At 36.2% G+C, this 16644-nt stretch overlaps 1 protein-coding gene across 4 annotated transcripts in view; it reads right to left on the bottom strand.

The window, feature by feature from the left end:
* The window catches only part of LOC117108585 (alpha-N-acetylneuraminide alpha-2,8-sialyltransferase-like), a 17265-nt gene extending 1297 nt beyond the window's left edge, over positions 1-15968 (bottom strand). Inside the window, exons 1-10 of one of the 4 annotated variants that reach the window (XR_004445385.1) lie at positions 15059-15961; positions 13776-13843; positions 12462-12734; positions 11337-11472; positions 9422-9531; positions 8586-8675; positions 7356-7597; positions 6212-6397; positions 701-836; positions 477-555 (exon numbers count right to left, since the gene is read on the bottom strand). Coding sequence is in view for 3 of the 4 variants with exons in the window: in XM_033250657.1 (XP_033106548.1) it covers positions 745-836; positions 6212-6397; positions 7356-7597; positions 8586-8675; positions 9422-9531; positions 11337-11472; positions 12462-12734; positions 13776-13831 (1185 nt within the window). In the remaining variant the exon portion in view is untranslated. Of the gene's footprint in view, positions 1-476; positions 556-699; positions 837-5994; positions 6398-7355; positions 7598-8585; positions 8676-9421; positions 9532-11336; positions 11473-12461; positions 12735-13775; positions 13844-15058 lie in introns of those variants that run through there. The other 3 variants (XM_033250657.1, XM_033250658.1, XM_033250659.1) reach the window with 3 other exon arrangements.
* Between the last annotated feature and the right edge of the window lie 676 nt (positions 15969-16644).

Genomic DNA, 16644 nt, shown 5'->3' on the forward strand with positions numbered 1-16644 from the left:
GTGGCCACGCCCACTGAAAAATATTGCTTCTTAGATTCCCGAATACACGTTAACTGTGACAGCATAAGCATAACCTAATTTTTTTTGCTTCGAAGTTTTTGAATGGGGGTGGGGGGGGGGCCGCAAGCCCCATGGATACGCCACTGTTGAGATAGGCCCCAGTCCAATTCGCATTTTGCATTCAACAGTCATCGACTTAACGACCTGGTCAATAGGAAAACATACATTTACAGTGCCTAAATTTAGGGTAGGCTTAATACCAGGGCAGATCGCGAGTTATAAAAATGTATCATCAAATAACATATATAACAAGAACCATTGCAAGAACACGCACTTTGTACAAAACTGTAATATTAATTATAATTTCTCCTGCAAGAAAGAAAGGCCCAAATATGACCATATGGACCGAGTAGGCTCACTCACAGCACGGCATCCTTATAATGTAATGTTATCAGTGCGTGTTCATGTTTACTTACAGCTCAAAGGATCCTGGCAACAGTCAAAAAGGCCAGATGACCACGCAGAGTCTCCTTCAAGTCTGACGTACTTGTTTTCCTGTGAATAAATAAATAAATATTTTCCAAACCAATAAACATACCGTACTGCCCCTAAAAAATAAAACAAAATGAATTGCATAATTTGAATTTTTCAACAAGTTATTATTGCAAATCATATTGAAACTAAACTGTATTATACGTACGACTAAATGAACATTGCTCGCTGTAACCACCTGCGGCTGAACACTTATAGGATGCTGGACGTTGCCTGGGTACTGGTTTGGTTGATTACCAGCCGGGTAATAAGCTTGTTGATGTTGGTCCATCTTGAGCGGGAGTCTTGTAAATTAAGACATATACAATAGTAATCTATCAATAACAGTGGCGAACCCAGGAATTTGAAGAGTGGGCCCAGCCCCACCATGGTTGGGGCTGATTATGGCACCTGATGGCCGGAAATGGCATTATTAGACTTAAATTTGAATATATAATTTTCTTTTTCTGCCATTTTTTTTTATTTTGAAAAATTTAGGGGTGGGGAGGGCCGGCTTCCCCCTTAAATCCGCCTATGAATAAAAATCAATAAGCATACCACAACACGCTGCTGCTGCTACTACTACAGTACTACTATTTACGAGTTCGATACTGTAATGTGTCTCTCAGAGAGACACAAGAGATGAAGGACGGGCGAAACTAATTTGAGCTCTGGCGCCACCGATTTAAATTTCTACGCAAATGGACACATTTAGAATTAATATATTAACAGATTTAAATTTAATAATTTCAATACTACTATTATAATAGTAAATAAAGTAGATAAATATTAATAAAGTAGATAAATAAAATATTTTGGTCGCTCACCAACATTTCTATCAGGTGTTTAATGGGTTTATTAATAATATGATCTGTAACCATATTATTGTAAAGCCTCAGTAAAAGGGGTACATTTGGCAAAATACAAATTGCTTGATACACATTTTTTAATGACACTGTCCTAAAGTCATTTTTTCACGGCGCATACTTTGCTGTGAATGCCACATTAGGGAACGCTACTGCTCTCAGGAGTCCCTGACGGTCCGCTTCAAAACCATCCCCCACCCCTAGCGTGATGCCAATGTAACATTTTCATCACAGTGATTTTAATATTCCTTAGCTTACTACTCCGGTTTCATTTAGTGCTCCAATTCGGACTTTTTACTAGAATACAAACAATTTCTTAACCTAATGTATTTATTAATATAATGTTACAAATTGAGCAAATTGGACTAAGCCAAATGCCAAAGGTTATCAGTAATTTTTGCAATAATAGCAACTACCGTTAAAACATGAAATAATTTAGCTAGTTACTTACAGTTGTAAAAAAAATCGTATCGTTCAACAGTGTATGAAATCCTGTATGGATTCTCTTCACAATCTCTTGAGCAAACATGGACTTTATCCAGATTTCACAAAGGTCGTGCTGTGATCACATGGCATCTCATTTGACCTCTGGTGTTAACCACCGGACTCCATGCAATTCAGACCCATCCAGGGGTGCGATGGGATACATATATTGTTTTTGAAAATTGTTTTCTCCCCGACGAATTGTGGTTTTTTTCTACGACGGCGGAAGGGGGGAGGGGGTGTGAGAGCATTACACCCACCCCCACCCGGTAGCGCCGCCACTGCGGGATAAAGAATTTATTTTTCGTAATAAGGAGTAACAACTGGGAATCTTAAAAAAACTTTATACACCCCTGCAAAATGACAATCCTAGATACGGCCTTGCAACAATAGGACTATCAGACCAAATGTAATTGATCAAGACGAAGTCTTCTCTAACCATTACAGCTCAGGGGCAGATCCAGAGATGTCCGAAAGGTGCCAATCGAGAGACCACTATACCTTTAGAGGATCGAAGACATTTATGATTTCTAGACGCCCGGAAATAACCTCTGGTGCGTTTTGGGCAATCAGTAATTTCTTTTCCTTTCTTTCCAGCACCCCCCTCCCCCTTTTACAACTTCAGTTATCAATCAACTGGCAGCAGCATAGGAAGACGTGGCACATAGCCCCAACACTGAGTGCACCAAACATCCATACTCTTACAAATTCACAATGATAGGCGATACTGCTTTCATAGAAATTTATTGAGAAACAATATTCAAAATAGTATGTAGGCTTAAATAGAAGCTTCAAAAAGAAATTGCCCGAGACACCTGAAGCCTAGGAGTATTAGCAGTAGCAATATTTTTGGTGGGAACAGGGGAGACACGTTCCCCCCACTTTTCAAAGTAGGGGATCGATTGTCCCCCCCCCCCACTTTTCAACAATCTTCTATAATTAAAACCCCACTTTTAAAAGCGAATGGAAAGAATAATTATGCATGATTCATGAATTTTGTTTGTTCAGTTTTCCAAGTGCGGTACGTATTTTGCGGACCAAAACCGAGTAAAAACGCAATTGTTTATACAGTTAGTAACCATCTCAGAAACCACTAGATCGATTTTATGGGTACAGCGGTTATCAGAGGCTAAATTTATTGTGAAAACAATGTACTGAAGAAGTTGTTAAAATTGGAAACGTGTATGCTTATTAGGCCAATATTTTTACTCAAACTCAAAAGTGCACAATTTCTACAAACGATTTATTCCATTTGTATATTATTATGACCCGTACGTATATACTAGTGTTTAATATTATCTACATACATAGGATTACTGTTTTTCCTAATTTAAAAAAAATATAGTTTATTGAATTTTATATAGCCATTAATATTAAATAATAATTATACAGCCTTTGACACGGACATGTCTATCTATTTAGATTTAGTGATACCACAATTTTACAAACTCCAGTGTTAGGTTGACGCAATATCGCAATGACGTCATAATAATCAGTGGCGGATCCAAGTAGGGCCGAGCCGACCCTAAATTTTTCAAAATTATTTTTAAAAAATGGAAAAAACAAAGAAAAAATTATAATTAGAATTTAGGTCTGAGAGTGCCATTTCCGGCAATCTAGAGGTGTCATAATCATAGATTTTCTTTCTTCAGCCCCAACCATGGTGGGGCTGAGGTGATCTACTCTCCCAAATTGTACAAGTCCCTCCCTGCCCCCCTCTATTTTGCTTTCCTCCCGGAGCCGCCACTGATAATGATAAATTAAGTAAATCACGTTTATGTTTGTGAAATCAAAATGCTAACTAATGTTTTGTGTGCTCCCTATCTCCATAGTCCTGTTTGGTCGTAAATTAGACGGTATGATTTCCACTCACAATAGTGTAGTCGCAATATTGCTTACACAAAAGTGAAATTCAAAAAGAGGAGCAAAAACCTCTTAATTGATTTTAAAAGTACTGTACATGCAAAAAGACTAAATCAATAACTGCTTAATCACTAGATAATAAATCATTATTTTTATGAATGTTTTGCACGAAATATATAAGCGGGCATAATTATGACTAAAAGGATAATTATAAAACCTTTTATGATGAGTATTTCAGTAGCAGATTCAAGGGGCCTTATCCGGCTCACCATCCCTAATTTTTTCTTTTTTCGAAATTTAAAAGTGATTTAAAATGAAAATTATATTCAAATTCAGTCTGAGAGTGCCATTTCCGACCAACTAGAGGTGCCATAATCATAAATTTTCTAAACTCTCTCCATCTGCAAAAGTCCCTCTCTGGGCTCAGCTCTATTTTAAATTATTGGATCCGTCACTGGATCGGTAGAATCGGGCCACAAAACAAAAACACGGTTACGGAATGCACATTCTTTATACGGTTCGCGTTCAGAAAACGCGTGTTTTGTGGTACACTTTTCAGCTGCAATGCAATACTGTGTTAGTCATGACCCGTCGGTGACCCAAATTGACCTCTTCGTTGGTTTGATCGCTCGTCTGCGGGAAATTTGGGGCAAAGAAAAAAATTAAACCAGGATGACATGCTTGAACATCATACCATACTTTTTTTCATAGCAGCTTAGCTCAGTCGGCTAATCTGGTGGTAGTCACTGTGTGCGCTGAACCGTGGAGATCTCTAGGTCCCCGGTTCAATTCCCATCGCTGCCTCTCGTTGTGTTTCAGCTAGAGGGCTGAAATACAAGTTGCAATAGCGCACCGTCTTTCGGTTGAGACGTTTAAGCCGTTGGTCCCGTGTGCATTATGGCCCATGTGCAGTACACAGTAAAGAGTAGGCGATTGTCTCCCGGTGTACTGCCCAATCACCACCAGAAGGACTCCACTGTAAATAAGTCTTCCTTTAGACTTTCGTGGGCTATCCTTGGTGTTTACACCGAATGAATCCAATCCATACTTTCGTGGTGTGTTGTTTACTTCTTTCGCAGCATGCGCTGTAGCTCGCAAGAAGTAAGATCAGCTTCAACTTCTGTTGGTGACCGTCATAGCTCCGCCCACCTGCCAATGCTCGCATTACCATGTTTTTATTAGTTGCACTATTCACTAGAAACGCGTTCAGAAGGAATTTAACCGTTTATAAAAAAACACATGTTTTTGGTGTTATTCAGCAGAAACACGCCCACATTTCACACGGAAACAAGGGCTACCATAAATTTACCATTTGACTGAGTGGCGAAACTACAGGAAACAAACGAACCTGAGCGGCTCCTTTATTTTTGATATAGCGCCGCCAAGCGGACGGGGTAATATTGCTCTCTGTGTACCCACAATGCATTTCGAATGGATGTTCCACTATATTGGGAAGCTGCTCTATCTTCTGCTATTTGTTATCTTTGCTTAAACGTCTCATCCAAAAGACGATGAGTTATCGTTATTTGCATCATGATTTCAGCCCTCCAGCTGAAACAAAAGGAGAGCATCAGATGGGATTGAACCAGTGACCAACTTTAAAGGATCTCCACGGTTCAGCGCACACACAGTGGCTACCAACAGTTATGTAATACAGCACATGAATGTTAAATCGTAAAGAACCAACGGGCCATATATAAAAAATATGTTACAGCATATATACATATATAATACACTTGAAAAAAAAAAAAAAAAACGTTCATGAGCATTTATCGCTATATTGCGAAAATTTAACCATCACCTCTGTTATTACAGTAATTTAAATAGTATTTACTATGATTTTATAACTGCGACCTACTAGCTAGTTTTACAGTGGCTTAACTACCTGTGAGCGTGAAAGCCATTAGCACCTGGGGTTAGATCTGCGCCATATAGGCCTACTCATACAAATGCCACGGCTTCATAAGGAACAAATAACATGAAAAACAGAGATGTCCTTAAAAATATAAAATACAAATAATTAAAACATGAATTCTTTAAAAACTTAATATAAATGAATAGCTTCCGCAAGATCAACGAGGTAGTCCTACGTGTTTATTGCGACATTTATTTTTACCCTAATGGCCGCACATCAATTTCAGTTAGTCTCTATTGCACCTAATAGGAAAAAATTAGCCAACCAATGTTCAAATGTATCAGTGATACTGGAAGAACAAGTCAGATCACTAGAGAGAAGAAATCATTTTGTGTATACAGAAATTAACAGGTTTAATTAAAAATATTTTTATCATGTTTCTAATGGATGAATTATACTGAAAACAAGCATCATTTAATCACATGAATTATTAAACTATTTGTTGTGGTATACAGGAGTCACAGTATAGGCTTATAGGCTTATCTAATGATCATGCCACGGTAACGATGCTTTAATTATGTTTAGCACTTGTCGACATGCAGTTGCAAAATACCTTCACTGTGTAGCCAGAGTAATTCTTTAAATTCGTTATCAAAATCATGTGCGTGTATCTTAAGTTTGAGGTTTTCGTAGTAGTGGTAGGAGAGTGAACGGTTGTGTAGGTCTGTATAAAATGGCCAAAATCCATAAAGATGAATCTCTTCGCAAAATGTAAGTGCTGATAGTATCATATAAAAACCTGTTAAGAACAAATAAACAAAACACTTTAGTAATAACATTTTTCCTTGATGTAAGTTTACTTTGTCCCTAGGCAGAAAAAAAGTAACCTAAGCAGGTTCCCACTAGGGACGCAGCGCAATTAATATCAATTATCAATATTATATTATTAAAAAATAGATTGGTGGATTTTATGATCTTGGTTTGGGTATAATTTGTCATCACCAACACTGGTATTCAAGCTTTCTGATACGGCGAACGTACTGTTTATACATATTCAAGCTTGGTTACCTTGGAAACCAGCCTCCATTAAACTAATTTGCTCATTATATTGGAATAAATGAATTCTATATCGATTGAAACATCAAATTCACAAGAGGCAGTCAATCACTATTATTAATCAAGTTGTGCAGAGAAGGATCTTATTTAAAGAATAAAAATACTTCATAAAAAGAATTGTTTACTTGTATTTTTGTACATGTTTATTTGGCATGATTCAAGGTCAGAATACTGTCAGCACCTTGAGGTGATTCTATGGTGCAAGGCGCTCTACAAATATACATATTAGGTGAAACAGAAATCAAGGGCGTATCGTATGGTTTCAACAATGAAAGAGTGATGAATTAATCTTTAAATGCAAAAACAAACTCTTCGTGAGTGCCTTATGAGCGCTCACAGGTAAGGGCTTCGAGTACTGTAAGCCTACTGACGGCAAACATAATACTCATATGGTAGTGTTTGTTAAATGATTTAGCTATCTGAAATGTTGTAAAATAGAAATAGAAATTATATATCATTTAAAACGAAAAAAAAATAGAATCCAATAATTGAAAAAAAGGACTTATACGGAGAAGCTTTCGATTACACGACGACCGCCACGTTGTGCAGGGAACCGTGACGGTCGCAGAATGGCAAGTGAATCCGTCATTCTAGTGTTACGTGGTCGGAAGCCCCCTTCCATCTACCACACCTCTACTAACCTGACGAGAGCGTTTTATTAACATTGCTATTACTCTTCCAGTAGCGGCTCATCTGTCTAAAATGATCCGGATTTCCGTTCAGCACCTTTATTCTAGATTGGCGATGTATTAGCTCACTAGCCTTGAGACATATAAAAAAGGGGTAAGGGTGCGAGAGACTTGGAAACCAAATATAGTTTTTGTATTGATTTATTGATTTTATAAACGAGTTCTGGTCATTTCTTTTCAGCAATCGTCCAAATCTTAAACAAATAAAAAACGGGTAAATTACAGTATTATTTTCATGCAACACAAAATATATAATACAATAGTACGCTAATATTGTAATAATTACATAGTACTAGTTGATTCTTTGAATTATTTTCAAAGGAAACTGACTGGAATGAATGCTAATGGGTAAAACATGCTTCAGACATGCAGAAAGTCCCCACGCAATTCTAATGTGGGAAACAACTAAATCACCTAAAACAAATTTACTGGATTTCTGCGAACTACCGTTTCGGGTCATATAACATATATTCCGCTCTTCGACACAGCCACGGGAAACATCTAACATCAGAACATGATGCATCTTCTTCGCCCACACGCGCACCCCCGTAGATACGCCAATGTATAACACAGTTTAGTAATCAAAACATTTCAATTTTTCTTTAGGCCGGGCTTTAGGCACCATATTGCTCATTTTCCACGATTTCTATGATAATTATGAATATAAATAATAGAAAGTGTTTTCAAGAGGAGGCCTATATATAAACAATTTATTAGAACAGAGGTCGGGTTGTCAGGGTAGCAAAGCTAGAATGGAAGTGGTCGACATATCAAAAGGTGCGCTACCACATAGGCCATGATAGGAATCAGTGGCTGATCCAGGAATTCGAAATAGAGGGGGCCCAGGAAGGGAATTTTGGTTTTGGTTGGGGCTGAGGTTGGGGCTGAGGTAAGAAAATGTATGATTATGGTACTTCTAGAGGTGGTCGGAAATGGCACTCTCAGACCTATATTTGCTTAATATTTTCCAATTTGCTACAATTTTTTTTATAATTTTGAAAAATTTAGGTTGGGGGGGGGGGAGATGGTAAGCCGGTCCGGCCCTTTCAATCCTCCACTGGGAATGTTTTGGTACAGAGAAATAGCATAGGCCTTTGTCACTGTTGATAAGCCTACTCTAAAAGCAGTCTAATATAATTATTCTTGGAATACACAGTCTATTGACGTCACCATAATACCTACCTAGATATTATAATCGAAGGATTGAATGTGGTTATATTAGATTTAACACCTGCATCTTCTCGAAATTCGTTAATTGGTGGAGCATTGCATCTGAAATAACAAAAAATACCTTGTGCATTATTAATACGTTTCAAGAATGGTTCAGTCATATTTTATCCTTTATTTATCAAATGATTTTCCGATAAGCCTACTTGTATTTTTATCTGATGATAGGACTTACTTTTACTTAAATTGTCTGTTGTTTTTTCATGCAGTATGTTCTTATAAAACGTTTGCTTTTCAAATTAAACAAAAAACTATCTTACAATAGTGTACCGTGTTATATGAAATGATTATAATTGATCTGAGTAAAATGATAGGTCAATCAACCGACGCAATAGACTATTATGCACGTAAAACTTAACATTGTATATATTAATAATCAAATTTTTTTCTCTCCGTTGTGATACGACAACCACTTTTATTCATCATACATCAATTACATTAGTGAATAGCCCACAGAACAATTAAACTGCATTACTATTATGTTTCGATAATGTATGTTTTAACTTTTTCTTAGTTTTCTTGACTTTCATATAAAAAATGAAATAAATTAAATGCTATCGTATAACTATCATCATAACAATTTTTGCTTTCAAATATGTTAAATACAATTCTTTTTAAATGAGAAAACAGGCCTATTATTCACAACAATCAATGCAAAAGAGGATATTTATATAATTTAAATAAAATTCATATACATACTCAACATAATATATTCGCCTTGTTTTGTGGTCATGAATAACGTTTATCTTATCTTATGATACATTATTTATGTAATCTAAAATGTAACCAACCTAATCACAAAATCGGCCCTGTCAATTGCATTACCACATTTACTTTTACTCAATATTCCTCCATTTCCCACAATAGAACACCTTTTATGCAAACGTTGAATAGGAGATACCTGGTAGAAAGAATCAATGAGTAAAGCTTTGTCGGCTATCAAATTTACATGCCCATATATAGTCATGATGTGCCTATATGATCATGATATGATGTCATCATGACCATATTTAAGCATGTCACATGTTCTTGTCAAATGAAATTTGATAGCCTCAAGAAGCCTAAAGCACTGTCCACACTATCAAATTTTCTTTGATGAAAAACTGCTGTATGCCCATATATAGTCGTGATGTGCCTATAAATGGTCATGATATGATGTCATCATGACCATATTTAGGCATGTCACATGTTTTTGTCAAATAAAATTTGATAGTCTGGACAGGGCCTTACATTATTAAAAATAATACTCAGTGTTGGATTGATGGGATGACAAAAGGGGAGTTCTCTTTCCTCGACAGTAATCTAAATATGTCTAGTATGTTTAAACTAGATAAAAGATTAAAATGCTAAAACTCCAAAGCATTCAGATGGTATAGCGCCATCATAAGTAGGAAAACCCCAATGCTCTTAATCTTACCCCAACCCCATCACTCCTTCCAGATAAAACATCCCAAGTGTGACATTAATAACATTAGATAAGAGATACATGGTTAAAACTCAGAAGCATTCAAATGATGTAGCCAACTGTACCACCAAAAATATGTAGGAAAACACCCTAATCCTCACCACTCAGACCATAGGACTTAAATTTGCACTTTGCACACCCCCTCACCCCCCACCTTTTTTGCTAGCCAACCAACTCTACATTGTTGGGCGTCAGATTTAATATTGCATTCGCCTTCGCCACTACTTGTCACTGCGTGAGGCGCCAGGAGGAATAGGAAGTTTGTCCCCTCATTATACGTACTTTACTTAATTAAAAAAGAAAAACCTTTGCAATTTGTTTGATTTCAAATGCTAAATTACCTAGCTTAGGCCTACAATGGGATACAATGTCATTGAGTTGGTACGAGCTATTTATAGAAAAAATATTGAGTAAAAATGCAATGCCCGTACTTGCTGCAATGCTACAGTTAGCTTGCCTTATTTGCATAACATTTCCCCTGATTAAACTGTGGGAAGCATGGAAGAATCTTCACAGAATATATGTGTATGTTTTGTATAGGTTATGTACATGGTTTTAACAATTATTTTCTGGACAAAAACAGTCTGTTACGCTAATTTCGGTGCTAATGACACGGTTTTTGGTAAAGCTTTTTATATGTTATAAATTCAACCCAAACATGACATTTTTGCATCTGTATTTTATTATTTAATTAATCATTTATTGAATTGTACTTTTTTTGTGTAGTGGTGTGGATAGAAAGGATGCCAAGCTGAATTAGAGAAATATATTTTTTAACAACAACAACAAAAATAATCCAATCAATAATCCAACATAACATATTGTTCCCCCACTGCTAGCTTTTGTGTTGCAGCAAGGCAAAATACATGAGAACGATAAATTACAAAATTACAATAGGAGAGTGAGTCACACTGCATAAACAATGTATGTGACCACAGAAAAGTCATTATTATGACAACGGTGAAGCTATGTATATGATAATCTCTATACTATTACCAGCATTTCCCTGTAGAAAAAATATAGTAAAAAAAGTAGCAAATGTAAACAAAATATCATTTATTGAATTGTACTGTTTGTGTAGTGGTGTGGATGGAAAGGATGCCAAGCTGAATTAGAGAAATCTACTTTTTAACACAAAAAAATAAATAGGCCTATGCTTCTCTGGTCAATAATCCGACTTATACAACTGTTAAATAATATTATAATATAACTATATTTATTATTAATATTAATAATTTTACCTCTGGCAACGTGTTGTGAAATTTCTTACTGATTGTTGCTGTCTGCTTCCTTAACGAGTATGTAATTTTTTGGAATGGTCGGATATATTTTTTCGTAAGAATCATCTCAGAACGGATTGACCTCGCAATATCCTCTCTATTAAGAGAAAAATGTTTTCATTAACCAGTTAATAACATGGATTTTGATTCTGCTTTTATTTTCATTTTTTTCATTATTCCAAATTGGGAATTAGAAATTTTGGTTGGGGCTGGACAGTGGTGGTGCCAGCGGAACGGCAGCGAGGGCATTTGACCTTCCGTCGGACAGGCCTGGGCCCCCGTCGTCCGTCCCTGCAACGAGGTCGTTAGACCAAAAACAAAAATGTGCCTAAAAAAAGTTATTTTGATTGCCAATTCCATTTATTGCCTTAAAAAGCCAAAAAAAATTACTATCCCGAGAATCCTACTATGGATTATATTCCGGTGCCCCGACCGAGGATCTTAGTCGGCCCCTTGGTTCGGCCCCTCCTGTCGGACTCCTTTCGGCAGCGTCAGTACAACATGCCCCCTATCTCGCCTAACTTGTAAAGCTGATCAACTTCAATTAAAATCCAATTTGAACCGAGGTCTTCAGCACAAGAAGCAGGAAGGTTACCTCTCGGCCAAACGCACAGTTCTATAGAGATACGATAGTATAATACAGTACATAATCAAAGTATCAAAATGCACACCATCGTGTTGGGATTCAATATTTCGACATTAATTATGTCATCATCAGGAATAGATATACTATAGAGATACTATATACTGTTATCAGAGCTCCCAAGTCTACAGGATTGCCCTGGATGGTTGGATGACCAGAGTGACCAGAATAACACTTATTCTGGTCACTCTGTTCATCCAACAATAAAGTCTTTAATACGTATTTACGTAGAAGGATTGCATGTTGTTCGATCAGTGAGTTTGGTTCTAGCAATTCTCATTGTATAGGCAGTGTGGCGCCAATGGGGGGAGGGCAGGGGGAATTTTCCCCCAATCGGAGAGGCCTGGATCCCCACCAGTTCAGGCCACTGTTCCCTGATAGGAATTGGACTCAGAACCTTGGACTGAAAGTAAATCATTTTAACACAATACAACAGTTGTTACCTTAGCAGGGACACTTTTGTGGTGTTTAGTTTCCACGGTTTCTGTAACAAAGCAGCGATTTCGTGGATATTCTGTACTTTCGATGAGATGCCAATAATGGATTCATTTACGTAGTACTCCCTATCTTGTTCTATTCCAGATGAATAGTTGTCTCTCGTAAAGTTTGTAAGCTTCGGTATAGATTTGATTTGATGTAAAAATGAACCACTTTCCTCCATAACATTAACAAACTTAGGCCTACTCCTACTAAACGTCAACTGGTAAAATTGCCACCTTGATGATAGAAGAGGAAATAAAGATATTTTTTTTTAAGGTATATACTATACAGTATATACTATACAGTATTTCTACAGGCTCACTTTACATAATTCAGAATAAGCAATTAGTAGAGCTCCGCATAGTACACTATAGGAAAATTATTATACAAAGGTTAGATTTAATGCTTAAAAAAATTTCCTGAGGGCCTGAAGGCCCGAATTGAAGCGTCCACTAATTGAAGCGTCCAGTAATTGAAAAATTAGCGGACGGTGGGGAATAGGCAAATAACATTGGGAGTTGCAGTGATGACGTCATGATTGACTTATAATATACATTAAAGGTAAATCCTTGTCCAGACTATCAAATTTTATTTCTAACATGCCTAAATATGGTCATGACATAACATTATGACCATATATGGGTATACAACAGTATTTTGTCAAATATATATATATATATATGTATATATATATGTATATATATGTATGTAGGAAACGAATACCATGTATAGACAAAACTAATATTTCAACCTATCCTCAGGTCTTTATCAAGTACCTTGATAAAGACCTGAGGATAGGTCGAAATATTGGTTTTCTCCAATAAAGTGTTTCTGAAGTCTATAGATGGTATTCGTTTCCTATATTCTTTTGTTATCGTACCGAAACACACGTGGAACCTCACAATGTTGTATATGTATGTATGTATACTTCAAATAAAACCGCTGCTTATTAGCACTTGGAACACAAATAGGCCTAATGAAATCAAATCGATACAATGTTCAAACACTGAATATAGGAACATGATGTTATAAGTATCAAACATAGTTCATCAACGAAAGTTCCTTATTATAGTTATTATGAGGTCTCTGTTGGAATCAAACCCACAATCTCTTACAATCTCCGTGAGCGTAATACCGTTCAGACCAGAAGCCCGTTCGATATCATTTACAGATCAAGATCATTAGTCTCTGTACTTTCATAACTTGACGGCTCACACATAGTGGAGCCAATATACCTGTACATACTATACATTTAAATAAGAAATAGTTTATCTTACCATACTGATAATGTAAGTGCAAAAATAAGACACATTAGAAGATGACGTGACTTCATTCTTGACCAAAACTGGAAACAAATATCAGACAGTTATTATTACTGTACAGTTAAATTTTATAAACTTGTAGGGTCGTATTTGGGGGAAAAGAGCAAGTTTATAATACTTGTGCTCAATAGTTAGGCTTACTGTATGTCATATCAAGAAGGGATTTCCTCTTCCAACTTAGTGAACCCGGATGTCTCAGTGGTTGTGTTTTCGATGACAACATATTCATCGAACAACTATCATTTTATTTTGTTATGTTTTATTTTATTTGTTCACACGGGCCAGATTTAATGGTTCCACGGGACAAATTTGGCCCGCCAGATGCCAAACGCCTTTTCCACGAATCGGGTGATGACAAACAACCCAAGTCAGTGGTGCTAACCAACAAAAATAAGATCAGCTTTGAGGTTGAATTCTTGTCCTCATGTTATCTAAAAATTAATAACTTTATAACAGAGGGTTGTATGACATTAATTTTTTCTGGAAAATGGTCTCAAAAGACTATTCTACACCACTAACTGTTATATGAACTTTCGTACTGTTACTGTTTCAGGTACCGATATATACAAAGTACAAGTTATGTTTTATAAAGAAGCATAGTACAGTAAATTGTGTTTTTAACACAGGAAACTCTCATAATTAAAACAATGCTAGTCTAGAGTACTACAAGTACTACTGCACTGTAATGCATGCCTATTTTAATACACTACTTTAGATAGGCTTTTCTTTTTCCATTTTGATTTAAGAGGTCAAAAACATTTTCCATTTAAAAAAAAAATTATATATTGGTGTAGATTAGTCTTTTCAGTGGTGTGTAACCAACAGAAATATGATAATATAAGCTTTGAGGCTGAATTCTTTTCCTCATGTTATCTAAAAATTCATGGAGTTTACACAAATAAACATTCATGATTTTATGAATATACTAGACAAAACGAGTTATTAGTTCAAAATTCAAAAGACACCGTTTTCGTAAAGAGGTCACCCACACTTAGCCTATTGGTTTGATACTTACTATTACTTTGATACTAAGTCTTGAATCTACGGTGCAATAATATTCGATTTCTAGAGATATTTTGCTACGAAGTTTTAAGCATACTTAAAATAAAATTATAGCTGCTTCTTCCTGTCTGACAAACCACCACAGCAAAACCTGTGCGGTGGTGGGTGGATAAATTACCAAGTCGCTACTACTACAATCGTAAAATAATAGACCAGTAAAATGTTAGTATACTTACTGTTAGCGTTAAGTCAAGTACTCTTATCACAAGTACAGCCTCTCTTATTAGTTCACAAATATTCCACAATAATTGATCATAAACGAAAGGACAACAGATGAAACCATCTACCTTCTCTGGGTCATTATAATAGTCTTTTGTAGCTTGAGCTGCGCATGTCCAGTGTCAGTCAACGTTTAAACAAACGTATAACCATAGATGAAACCTATACCTCCATGCATATGTATTAAAGTATTGGCCCTATTGTGTTTATGTGAACAAAAGAAATGGAAATTATGTCTTGCGATCGTGTAAATTCCAACGTTCTTACACGCAATATATTCATGACTGCTTGTTGTTAGGATATCCTCTATCCTCCATGATTTGATGCTCGAGAAGTGAGCTCCTCCCACTTCTAAAAAGTTGAGCGCGCACGTTTAAATAGGTTCGTCTTGCCAGAGACTATTGCCAGTGGTGCTACCACTTGTCCACAGGTTCATTGAACCTGGGCCGCCGAAAGCTTCAGAGGCCTCCGATCTATAATAAAACAAATCTAATAGACGGGCTAATAAAGCAATGTTCTATTACTTGTTTACTTGTATCCCAAGATAGTCTTCTACAGTCTGATCCTCCTGGGTATAGAGGCCAAGCAAAACGATCTTATAGGCCCCTCGAAAAAAACAGTATATTAAAATTTAACATATATATTTAGCAAATTTGAGCGGATGGTCAGCCAAACGTACTTCGATCGCAGATTTAAATAAATTAATAGAACTAGAGTTAACATCTTCATTCGATAAGGAATTCCACAGCCGAACTGACCTAAATGAAAAAGCACGACTTCTAATAAGTGTCTTACAGTGCTGATGTTTAATCTTGAAGGAGTGACCTCTAGTTCTAGCACCTTTATCAAACTCAAAAAATAAATCACCCAAAACCCTATCAATTCCATGGAGAATTTTAAAAAGCTGTAAAATATCCGATCTCTGTCTACGAAATGCTAGAGTTGGAAGATTAAAAAATTTAAGCAACTTCGTACGGAAAATCCCAATTACCTCCAAAAACATCTTAGTTGCTCGTTGTTGAACTTTCTCTAAGGAATCTGCCTCTCTCTTATAAATTGGGTTATAGACTACACTACAGTATTCTAAAGTTGGTCTCACAATAGACTTATACAGTTTCAATAAACCTTTTTTCTTCAAAAATCTAAAAGACCGTTTTATCATGCCCAATTTCATGTTAGCTTTCTTACAAATATCGGCAACATGCATTCTAAAATTAAGACTGGAATCAAAGGTAACTCCTAAATCCTTTATACTGTCAACTGCCTGAATTTCAGTATCAAACATAAAATAGGAACATTTTGGATTATTTCTTCCAACTTTACATTTGTCACTATTAAATTAAATTCCATTTTCGAGACCACTCACATAAGGCATTAATATCTTCCTGAAGACGGAATCTATCATCAACCGAGTCTACAACTCTAAAAAGCTTTGTATCATCTGCGAACTTACGGAAGAGTCAGATACTAAAGGTAAATCATTGATAAAAATAGTAAACAAAATTGGACCCAAAACAGAACCCTGTGGGATACCACTTAGCAC

The sequence above is a fragment of the Anneissia japonica genome, unplaced genomic scaffold (assembly GCF_011630105.1).
Source record: "Anneissia japonica isolate Jap-2015-1 unplaced genomic scaffold, ASM1163010v1 scaffold287727_len1644234_cov201, whole genome shotgun sequence".
Classification (NCBI taxonomy): domain Eukaryota; kingdom Metazoa; phylum Echinodermata; class Crinoidea; order Comatulida; family Comatulidae; genus Anneissia; species Anneissia japonica.